Raw genomic sequence first — 12,759 nt, forward strand, 5'->3', positions numbered from 1 at the left:
CCTAATTTATGGTATTTACATGGTATGTTTTATAAAATCTTTATTCCAACTATTTTAAAGGATTTTTTATCTTTTCTAAAAGATATTTTAAAGAAAGATTTTTGGATTCGGATAGAAATATAAGAAGTTTTTTTTATATTTTATTCTGATAAATAGAATATTATTTAAATATCCTTTACATTTTAATTTTTTTAATAAAAATCATTATCTTAACTTTAAAAGCATTAATAATACCCTAGAATTTTGATATCTCCATGGAGGAAACGGTTAAGATCTTATATCATGATTTACTCTAGAACTTTTACTTATAATCTCTATATATATCTTTATAACCTTAACAATTTAACATTCATCTTCAAAACTATTTGAAATTTTGAATTATAAGAGGGTGACTACTAACACTGAAACCAAGCATCATTGTTTTTTGTTTATTTCTTCTTCCTAGGACAGAGTAATTTGCAATGCAAGGATCTTCTTCCTCTTATCAGAAGCCACTAGCTAATTATGCAAATGACGGAGGATGTGAGTTTTATAAACTCATCCACAGTAAGCAAAACATGGCAATTTTGTCAGCTGATGCAAACCTTTCTGAAAGCGTCATCGAGACCGTCGTCCAGGAAACCATTAATGAGCTTCAATCCAAGATTCTAATCAAGAAGGAGTTCCAACTGCCGGAGGAAATCATCCCAGCTGGTGAGAAATTAATCCTTTGAAAAAGCTTGAAAACTTTGATACAAACTTAATAATACATGATTATTCATATTTTATATTGACGATAATAGCTACATTGTTTCTGTTTATTTTCTTTTGCAAGATTCTTCTTCCTCTGAGGGTAAGAAAGAAGAGAAGGCTTGGCCGCCGCCGGCATCAGCAGTGTCTTATAATCTAACTCTTAAAACGCGTGAAGTGTACGATTTAATCAAGAGAAGGAAAACTAAGGGAATTAAAATAGAAGATATGATCCGAGAAATAAACCTCTCGGAAACCGTCGTCAGAGAATTATTAAGATTCTTCTAGCAAAGAAAATAATTAGGGTGGTTGTGATTTCAGGGGAGAATTGCTTAATGTTGAAGGAATACGAACCGGACAAGGAAGTCTCCGGCTTCCAACCATACTCTGGAGGAAGATCACGTTGATATGAATTCTACTCCTTTGAAGGTTCTATTAATTATTAGTTCTTGGTTCGTTATTTTTCCTAATTTTGATGTTCGTTTACTTCTTTGGAAACTCATGTAATTTTATGTTTTAGTATATGAATACATTAATATGAACTGTTGAAAGTAAAAGAAAGATTTAGATAGTAAAATTAAAGAGGTGAATTAAGATTTTCAGTTTACACCAAAATACTAGGAGTAAAAGAGTTGAATAAATAGAATAGAATTTAGAAAGTATGTAGTGGTTAGGTATTAGTAAAGATGAATTTCGTGTTGATTATAAAATTTTGGTAACACTTAGAAGAGACATTTTTTTAATGTGGCTAGGTAACCTACTATTGTTGAAATTAGAATTACATGCCCTAACTCATATAATGTTTGTAGAAAGGAAAAATAGTAGTTGCAAACGAGCAACAATGAGATCATGAGCAAATAAATGGAGTTGTTAACTTGTTCTGTTTTCTATTCTTACTTTTCCTGCGAGATCATAGTTCTTTTGGGGCAACATCCATTAGGTTGAGCCAATGCAGTCAATCAGCAAATTTTTTTTTTTTAAGAAACTTGAGCTTAAACTAAAAAAAAATTATTCAAAAAATAAAAAATATTAAAAATACTAAAAATTAAAATTATTTTAAAAATTATGAAATCAATATAAAAATTCCTAATAAAAAGAAACATACGAAATATTAAAAAAATAAAAAATTTAAAACAGAAAGAGATATTCAAAATCATTTTAAAAATTTTTAACATAAAAAAATAAAGAGAAAATTTCACTTTTCTTCTCTACAAGATATTAAAATGACACTTTCCTTTTCTCTACTTATAAAATGTACATTTTCCTCCCTTCTAAATTTTAAAAAACATTCTCTTTAATCTATTTTACATTTTTGTGTTAACTAATATTAACTTTATCCATTTTTAAAAAAAAAATATTTTTTACAAAAATACCCTTTAACAAAAATTTTATTTTTTGTCATTAAATTTTACTTACCAAATATCCTTTACTAAATTATTTTTTTATTGATTAAATTGTATTTTTATCAAAATATTTTTGAAAAAATTTAATAATTAAATTATTTTTTTTATAAGATATCCTTCCATAATTTTTTAATTATTAAATTATAATTTTATCAAAATTTTTGTTAATATTTTTTTATATTTTAATATTAATTTTTTGATATCAATGTATATTATTTTAATATTAAATAAAAAAATCTTACCATTGTTAATATGTATAACAATTAATATATATTGGTATTAATATTGAAAAATAATTTTACTAAGATTTTTTTAATATTATAATAATATATATTGATATCAAAAAATTAATAATAAAATATAAAAAAATATTAACAAAAATTTTGGTAAAATCATAATTTAATAATTAAAAAATTATGGAAGGGTATTTTAGAAAAAAATTAATTTAATTATTAAATTTTTTTAAAAATATTTTGATAAAAATACAATTTAATCAATAAAAAAATAATTTATTAAAGAGTATTTTGGTAAGCAAAATTTAATAAAAAAGAAAATTTTTGCTAAAGGGTATTTTTGTAAAAAAATAAATTTTTTTTCATAAAAAATAATAGATAAAGTTAACATTAGTTAACACAAAAAAATTAAAATAGATTAAGGATGAAGTTTCCTAAAAATTATAAAGAAGGAAAATGTATATTTTATAAATAGAGGGGAGAAGAGTGTCATTTTAGTATCTCGCAGTAGATTAAAAATGAAATTTTTTTAAAATTATAAGAGAAGAAAACACATTTTATAAATAAAGAAAAAAAATCATTTTAGAGTGTCTCGCAGAAAAAAAAAAGTAAAATTTTCTCAAAAATAAAAATATCCAAAAATATTTTTAAAAAAATATTTAAAAACTAAGCAAAACATCTAAATTGTTAAAAAAAATCATCCAAAATATAAAACCAAAGAACATCCAAAACAAATAAAAATAACCATTCAAAACGAAAAAGAAGAGCGACAGGTCCAGATCACAAAGTTTGGATGTGGCGAAACTCGGCGTCCTTCTTCCGTTCTGTTGCGACTCGCAGTGGCATGCGACAACAGCAACGGCGTGCGTGCGTTCGCAGAGAGAGGGTGCTGCGGTCGCGGTGATAGGAGGGGGCGTTGCGTGCATGCAGCAACAAAGGGAGGCGGTGCTGCATCCGTGCGTGCGGCGGTGGGAGGTGTTGCGTTTGTGGGCGCGGCAATGGGAGGGAGCGCTGCGTCCGTGCGTGCATCGATGGGAAGGCGGTGCATGCGGCGGTGCGAGGGGGCGTTGCGTCCATGCGTGCGGCAGTGGGATGGCGGTGCGTGCATGCAGTGGTGGTAGGCAGCAACGGCAACGCAACGGCACGCACGTGGCTACAGAGAGAGGGGTAGTGTGATTGTTTCTTTTATCGTCAATGAGATGAAGGTGGAATTAGAGTTTGACTCTTTTGGGTGTTACTTTTTTTTTTTGTGTATTGGGCCTTTTCTTTCTCTAATAGACTGCTTCACCAGTTGACTTTCTTGACTTTGTCTTAAAATTATACAACAATGCTAGGGAACCAACTCTATATAAGCTAAGAATCAGCCAACTAATAAACTAGAGGCACCGGTAACTTTAACCGGATGTTGCTATTGATAGGCACACGGATGTTTCTTTTTTCTTGTAAATTGAATGGTTTTGGATATGATTTCTATGTTTCATGTGTTACGTATTAATACAACATAATTAATTATATGGAACCAACTAATGAATGATCAAAGCATCTGTTCCGTGATTCTCTCCTAACACTAGCGTATCTTCTTTCATGTTTTAAACGTGGTCAACAATAATTTAACAAACAAATTAAATTATAAATTAATAAAACTAATTATAATTAATTATGTTATTCCATTCTTGGCTGATTATTAGTTGGTTCATATACTTTTTTAAAATTATAACCAATTTAAGTATATATTAGAAGTTAGTTACCAAATTAGTCATATGTTTAAGATATATGTTAATATTTATATTTTATTAAATTTTATTAATTATTAATATTTTTATTGTTTGATAATATTTTTTAATTTGATTATATTTTTTATTTTTATTTTTAAATTAAAAATGTCAAATAATAAAAATATGTGATGTAATTTTAGTGAGACTTTTTTTTATAGTTTTCAGAATTTTTATAGCTACTGTAATTATGATTATATTAGAATTTACCATTTATAAAATATTAATATATAATTAAGTTGACTTGATTAAGTGATTAATTCATTTATTTACTTAAACAATTATCGATATCGAAAGTTTGAATAAGTAAAAAACTAAACATAAATAAATAAACATAAATATTTGTGCAAGAATGTGAAAATTTTTATTTATTTTTGAGTATAAAAAATGATAGAAAGTGTCATGAGAGTAACCAGGAAACGATATCATCAATTTGATTATGGGGACCCAACATCTCTGCCAATTTAATGCAATCGCTTTCCCAATCATCTTCCCACAGCCATGTCAGCAAGTTCTCTCTATTCACAGACCCATTATTAAACTCCATAATACTCTCCATATCGAAGTGATGATTATTCTCATTTATTCCCACTTTCCAGCACTCTCCACTTTCCCCATTGGAGCTCATCTTGTTATTCACATTATCATTACTACTACCCTCTCTAGTTTGGTCCACACCCAAACTATTATTGCTAGTAGTCATGCTTTCTACATTTAAGATTCCAACCTTATGGTCAACTTGTTCATCTATGATTTGTTTCTCATACATTGTTGTCCAGTGTACTTTTTCTTCTTCGTCCTCGTCGTCTTCGTCTTCTGCTTTCAACACCGTGGTGCTAAGCTTCATGAAATCCAAGTCCATGTCCAAGACCATGAAATCCTCCATGGTGTTGAACAAAGCCTCACTATATATGAAAGGAGTTGAAGGTGCTGGGATAAGAAAGTCTTCATCTTTGTTCTTGTGAGGTGCGGTTTCTTTAGGGTTTTGTGTGTTATTCTTGATGATGATGGATGAACGGCTTGATCTGATGCCACGTGGTCTTGGCTTAGGAGTAAGGACATCGGTGAAGCCCGGGAAGGTAGTGTGTATGGTAGTTGCTACTCTCGGGAAACAGTAGAGTTTCCTGCTGAGGTTAGAGTTCCAGTAATTTTTTATTTCGTTGTCTGTTCTTCCTGGCAAATGGCTTGCTATGGTTGCCCACCTAAACCAGTTCAAGCCCAAATATTATATGTTAAAATATAAAATATATATATTATAAAAAAATTTTTATGGTGCATAGAAAGTAGTGATTAAAAATATCAAAAGTTAACTAACCTATAAAAAGAGAACAGGTAGTGATACAATAAGTAAAATTTTTTAAATATCACAAACCTGACACTTGGCAGTACTGAAGTATATGAAATACGATAATATGAAATACGATAAACTTGCATAAATAAAGCTGGAGCATTGTAGATCCACCTTTAACTCATTGTATCACCACCTCTCCTCTTCTTATAAACTAGTAACTCTTGATCATTCTTAACTATCACTTTGCATACCACCATAAAACTTTCCATATTATAAATATATAAATTAACACATATATTATGTATATTAAATATGTGATAATATATTAATAAAAATAATTTTTAATTATATTAATAATATAAATAATGATCTAAAATAATAAATATTATTAAATTATTGTGTAAAATATTTTATATTATTAATATATCAAAATAAAACTCATATAATTCACTCATATTTGTTAAAAGTTTTTATAGAGAGATAGTTTACTAATGCACAGGTGAATTGCAATAAGAAAATTTAGGTGATTAACATTTTTTAGTTAATATATAGTCAATAATTTTATTTTAGCTAATATTTTTTTACATATTTAATTTTTTTTAAAAATAATTAATTATCTCGCTGTCTCTTTTAATTTTTAAAATTCAAATGTGTGAACATGTAGTCTATTTTTTCTTATTGATTATTCTTTAAAACTTTTTTGTTGGATATATGTTGACAAAAATATATTATATTATTGTGTTTAATTTTTATTTTAATACGCGTTTTTAAATGCTCTTTAATTACTAAATAAAAAGTGTTATAAGTGCATCCTTATTTAGTATGTGTTTCTATTTTATATTTTTATTTTAATATTTTTTAGTTTTAAGATTTCCTGTGAAAATAAAAAAAAGATAGAAAACAGAATTTTAACTATTTTATTTTATTTATTATATATACATAGAACAAATAAGTATGTAGGACATATAGGATTTAGGTTGATATGAGTTCTCTACGGATAGAATGCAGCATGTTTCACTATTGAGGGATGAGGCCTACAGGTAAGTTAGCTAATTAGTAACTCAATAGAATGTTAAGGATTCTTTTGCTATTTTTTTTTTAATTGAAACTCTTTTATTTAATTCCCACGTACCAAACTAAAAATAAAATACTATTATTAAAACAAAAAAAAAATAAAAAATTGTTTCAAGAATATTACAAACATTGTTCTCTTGGACTGTGTTTGTTTATAAGAATCGATCACAAAATCATATTTAACAGGTAAGATATAGATAGAGATTAAACATTATATCCTAAAATATTAAACTAATATATTTTATATTTTTTTTTGAAAAAAAAATACAAAAACACTAAGACAAAACATAACTTATTTTTTTAATTTTTTTTATTATTGTTATTAAATTTTTATAATTATATTTTTTATCATTTTATTTTTTATAAAGAAAAATAAAAATAAATTAGACTTTTTATTATTTATTTTATCTTATATTTAATTTATCTCCCAACAAATATAAAAATACTAATTTTTTGTGTTTTTTTTACTGTTCTTATTGTTTTGTCTTGTCATGTCTTAAAAAATGTAGTCTTTGATAGCATTTAAAAAAAAAGACAAAAATTAAATTAAATTTTTATATTATATTTAGAATATATAAGACTAAATTATGTCTCAATATTTTATTTGGTGAAAATAAATGCAGGAGTGAAATGAAAAATTAGGGTTAGAATAGAAATAAAATTGGAGACATAAAAATGATGAAAAACAGAAAAGGGTAAAATGAAAATTTTAAAAATTAGATAAAATTATTTTTAAAAAATAAATATTATTAGAATTTCGGTTTTTATTTTCATAAGTTTTAGTCCATTTTATCCTCGCTTCTTATAAACACAGAAAGAACTAAAATTTTATATCTTAAAATTAAAATTTTAATTTAATTCTTTAACCACCAAACACATACTTAAATTCCAATTCTCCAATCAATCTTAATTTCAATCTTTAAAAACAATCACTGCCTGGATGTTACTTGCCGCACTTCAAGTATTCTAAAACATTCTCCAAATTTAATGAAGTGGTTTTAATATCCTCTTTCGTTTCATAATTATTTATGGATGAATGTTGTTATTGGGACAAACCTGTTGCCAAAAGAAGCTTGCAAGTTGACGATGGTGTCTTCCTCTTCAGCTGAAAAGTTCCCTCTTTTGATGCCACCTTTCAAATAGTTAACCCACCTCAGTCTGCAACTCTTACCACATCTTAATAATCCTTCACAACCCCAAAAAACATCCTCATTATTAACAACCCAATTTTTCGCTTCATTAATACAAAAGAAAAGCATTGTTTTCCCTTTGTAAAGTGTATTTTTTTTTTTACCTCTACCATATATAAAAAGTTGGGTAAAGTATATTTTTTATTCTTAAAATTTGGCAAAAATTTTAAAAATATTTTTAAATTTTATTTTGTTTTAGTTTTGTCTCAGAAATTTTCGATTTGCATCAAATATACCATCGACAGCTAAATTTTAAAAAAATTTAAGACCAATTTAACAATAATACATAAAAATTATGCTTGATTTGCTTATGTTGAGGGTTGTTCTTATGAAATTGTTGTTAAATTGATCTTAAATTTTTTGAAAAATTAGTCATTAGAGATATATTTGATGCAAATCGAAAATTTTTGGGACAAAATTAAAACAAAATAAAACTTAGGGATATTTTTAAAATTTTTGTCAAATTTCAGGGACAAAAATTATACTTTACCCTAAAAAATTTTAGTTGTATCACTAATATTTAAAAATTTTAATTTTACACCTAATATTTCGAAAAAAGAAATTTGTTTAATTTTATCCTATAGCCAAGGTTATGTAAACCACTGAAAGTAGATGCTTATTACGTTGGCTGTACAGGTAAAATTGAAAAACTTTTGTAAAGGTTAATAAGTATAAAATTAAATAAAACTTTCCAAACTTCTTAAAGGTAAATTGAGAATTTTTTTGAACATTTAATGTAAAATTTAGACTTTAAAAAGTAAGAAGAAATTTTATAATTTTAATAAATTTTATAGATAAAAATATATTTTATCATACCTCTTTTTTCTTATGGATAATTAAATATGGATAACTAACTCATCACATGAACCAGAAGGTTACAGAGACGGTGTTAAAATGTCTGGAAACCAACTAACATAAAAAAAAAAAAAAGCATAACTAAATAAAAAATCAAAAGATAAAATGAAGGAAGAGTATATCATAAAAATAAAATATATTAAAAGTCATGATTATTCTCTTATTTATTTTTTAAAAATTTTTAAACAAAAATTTTAAATTTTCATTCTTTTTATATTTTTAAAAATAACATAATACTCATTTAAGTATTAAGAGATAATTAAAATAATAAATTAGAACTCTAATAATTATATACACATACACAAACCCCTCTCCCATCAAATCATCACCATCCTCAGTAGTTTGCGTGGCCACCTTTCTCACCACGTTCATCTTCAATATGTAACTTATATATACTACGTAAATTCGAAGTTTAAGGTAAAAGTTTTTAATTGAATTGGTTAGTATAATTTTTTGGGGGTAAAACACACTAATAAATTATTTCAATTTTAAAATTATACAAATCGAATCAATTAAATTCGATTTACATTTTTTAGTAATACCTGACGATTTATTATATATGTATTGTATATAATAAATTAAATCAACTTGATTCGATTTATTACTTGTACAGAGTATTGATATTTATTACTTTTAAATTAATTATTTATTTTTTATATTATTTTTAAAATATAAATGTTAATATTTGGTAGTAATTAAATATCAATAAAAAAACTTCTATTTGTACTTAAATAAAATATAAAAAAATAAAAATAAATAAGAATAAAAATCTAATTTTTATGTTTTAGTTTAAATTTTAAAAAATTTATATTTTTATAAATTTATAAATTTAAATGGAACAATAAATAATTTCTAAAAATTTTTAAAAAACATCTTTTAGCTCATTAGTATTTAAATATTATTATTAAAATTTTTTATGTTAAAAAATTAATATAAAATATAATTTTTTAAAGTGATATAAAAGTTAAAATTTAAATTTTTTTAGAATTAAAAGTAACAGATAATAAATCCAATCAATTAGAAGCTAAGTAATTTGGAATGTCTCATTGATTATATAACTATCCAATTTTCATACCTTAGTATATGTGTTTATTTCTAATAACAAGACAGGAATAAGATAGGATAAGATACTGATAGACAAAAATATAAAATTTTATATTTTTATATTCTGTTTGGTGATAAATTAAAATAAATTATGAAAATTTAATTTATTCTCATTTTTTTCATTCAAAAAATTTGAGATAAAAAATATAATTATAAAAAATTAATAAAAATAATGAAAAAAATAAAAAATAAATTGTATTTCTTGTTAGTGTCGTCGTGTCCTTCCTATTAGGATGGATACAAAATACACTAATTCAGTGTCTGTAGATACATTATTTCTTTTTATATATTTTTTATTAAATATAATTTTATATTTTTATATTTATGTCTCAGTGTCCTATTTTTGTAAATAAATGTAACCTTAAATAAGGAAGGAAATATTAATTAGAATAAACATTTTCAGAACAATGAAATAAATTCGCTGGGATGTCTAGGTTTTCCGTGCAAACATTCCCATATCTCAAAATTTCGTATAAAATTATACAAACTCGATTAAAGAAATTATTTAGATAAAAACGTTTAAAATATTTTTTTAAAGATATTTTTTAATAATTAAAATTTAATATAAATAATTAATTAAATTATATTATTTTTATTAAAATTAAATGAGATAAACTAATTTAACTAAAAATTGATAAATTATACTTTAAACTAATTTAAATTAATATTTTTTATAAAAAATAATTATAATATTTTTATTATAAAAAATAACGGAAAAATAGTGAATAAATAGAAGGAAACTATAATTAATTCTCTCGAATTTTGTTCTATACATAATTCGACATCTTGAAATTGCTAAATATATTTTTTTAGAAAAATAATTGTTACTGAAGGATAATTTGTCAATAAAATACATATGAAAAAAATATTGAAATATATTTTTAAATGTTAAAGTATCGGCATACACATTTTAAAAATTTTGGATGTAATTAAACCGCAAATAAGAAAGTTTTAAAAAGATTAATTATAGTTTTCACTACATATTATTTTTAAAAGATGTGGCCGGGGGAATATAAATTAATAATGGAAACAAATATATATGTTGTATATCTATCTACATATCTACATATTACATTGAAATTCAGGTAATTAAAAAATCATATTTATATTTTTATGAAAGACATGCAACACTACTACACAATAATATAGTCAAGCATAATATTGATATCTCCCCTTAAAATATATAAATATTTTGAAAAATTAATTAAGGTAAAATCATCAATTTAATTTACCCTAATGCAGAATAGTAGTAATTAAATAGCACTAAAAAGATATTAAGTAATTAATAAAGTGATAATACCAACCTGCATTTTTGGGCAATGACCTCCATGAACCTTCACCATTGGCTTTTATATACTTTGTTAATAGTTCATCCTCCTCTTCTGTCCACTTTCCCTTCTTCAACCCCACTTTTTCACAACAAGGAGCCCTTCCCATATTGAATTAGAAGAATGATGATCAAGAAATAATCTATTATTATATCCACTAAATTAATTTTCTACTTATTTATTTATAAAATAATAAAAATAGAGCAAGCAAAAAAGCAGATTATTTACAAGTGGCAGTACAATCAAGAAGAATACTAAAGGATGCATGCAAGAAATTTGTGTGTGTATGTGAATTGAATTGTAGAAAGGCAGATAGGAGTGTGAGTGATTTATAAGGGGGTGTTTATAAGTTTATTATTAATTGTGAGATATGAACGGTGGAAGATTGTGCCACGTAGAGTGTCTATGAATGATACAGTGGTAGCTCACCCACTGTCGGCGAGAACCTCGTATAGTAAATATGTGGGTCAAATGTCAATCATGCATGTCCCATGTTACGTTACGTTTCTATATGGTCCTGTTTATTATTACTACATAGGACTTCCCATGTTACGTTCATGGTCCTGTTTATTATTACTAACTTCATGCTCTTATTTAATATTTTATAAGAATAATAATGTTACATAGTCCTCGTCTATTTTTTTTATTTTTATGCAGATTTTATTAGAACTTTTTTTTTAGAATTATTTCTGTCTAATTTTCTTTTTTTTTTTTTGTTTGGATTTCAAATCCTGATGTCTTTAAAAAAAACTTTTAATTAAATTTTTAAATTTTAAATTATAAATTTTAATAATATAAAAATAAATTATTAACTAATATTAATAAAAAGTATTGACTCTTAATATCTTTATTTTATATAAAATACTCCTCCTTTTCTAGCAAGTGAAATAGTACTAAAATGCATTAACATATTTGTCGGGAATGTATGTTCACAATCTAATATATCGTGTGTGAAATAATTTATTATTGTTATTTAACAAAAAATTAATATAATAAAATCTTTGAATAAATTTTAAAAATTATTATTAGTATAGAAATAATAATATTGAGCAATAAATTTTTATAGTTCAATTTAAATTATTTTTTATCATATAATTATTAAAAATATATTAATAATTCATATATATATATATATATATATATATATATATAAAGATTTTTATTGGATAAAAATTAATAAATTTTATTTAATAAATTATATATACATGACACGTATAGAGATATATTATATATATGATCATTGAATTAATTTATTCTGAGAATTTTTAAGAATTATAATTATTGTATATTTGTCAGTAAAAAATTTTCATAATGAATATGATATTAGAGTTTTTTCTAACTTGTGACTATTATGGTAATTAATAAAAAATTTATAATACTTATATTGCAGACACCTAATATCTTAGAATGCTAGTTATATGGATATTGGATATGATTTAAATACTTGTAAAATTAATGAACAGTTAATAAAAAAATTGTAAATTCTCGATAAAAAATTCGAACTATATGATTATAATGAGTGAATTAATAAAACTTTGGTCAAGAGAATTGAATTATTAAAAAATGAATTTCTTAGGACATTCTTAATTCATTATAATAATGATAAAATGTTAAAGTTTGACAATTATTTAAGTCATATTCTAAGGGTTAACAAGGTTGAAAAGATAAAAAAAAGTTATATATACTTTGTTATTCTTTGATTCTAATTAGTAAAAATAGATCATTTCGTATCATTGGATCATCGAAGAGTATTGTTAGACACTAACCTTAATTGGTAAAT

The 12,759-nt window shown here is 24.3% G+C and overlaps 2 protein-coding genes across 2 annotated transcripts; one reads left to right on the plus strand and one right to left on the minus strand.

Annotated features, from left to right (window-relative positions):
• The first annotated feature begins 455 nt into the window (after positions 1-455).
• Positions 456-1,017, plus strand: LOC130949008 (uncharacterized). The gene is made up of 2 exons (XM_057877849.1): positions 456-693; positions 815-1,017. Exons 1-2 carry the CDS (start codon positions 462-464, stop codon positions 1,015-1,017), a joined length of 435 nt encoding a protein of 144 aa, XP_057733832.1. The 5' UTR covers positions 456-461.
• Positions 1,018-4,537: 3,520 nt separating this feature from the next.
• On the minus strand, positions 4,538-11,088 carry LOC130949009 (transcription factor MYB23-like). The gene is made up of 3 exons (XM_057877850.1): positions 10,956-11,088; positions 7,559-7,688; positions 4,538-5,339 (listed from the first exon to the last, which is right to left on the minus strand). Exons 1-3 carry the CDS (start codon positions 11,086-11,088, stop codon positions 4,538-4,540), a joined length of 1,065 nt encoding a protein of 354 aa, XP_057733833.1.
• Positions 11,089-12,759: the final 1,671 nt, after the last annotated feature.

The sequence above is a fragment of the Arachis stenosperma genome, chromosome 9 (assembly GCF_014773155.1).
Source record: "Arachis stenosperma cultivar V10309 chromosome 9, arast.V10309.gnm1.PFL2, whole genome shotgun sequence".
Classification (NCBI taxonomy): Eukaryota; Viridiplantae; Streptophyta; class Magnoliopsida; order Fabales; family Fabaceae; genus Arachis; species Arachis stenosperma.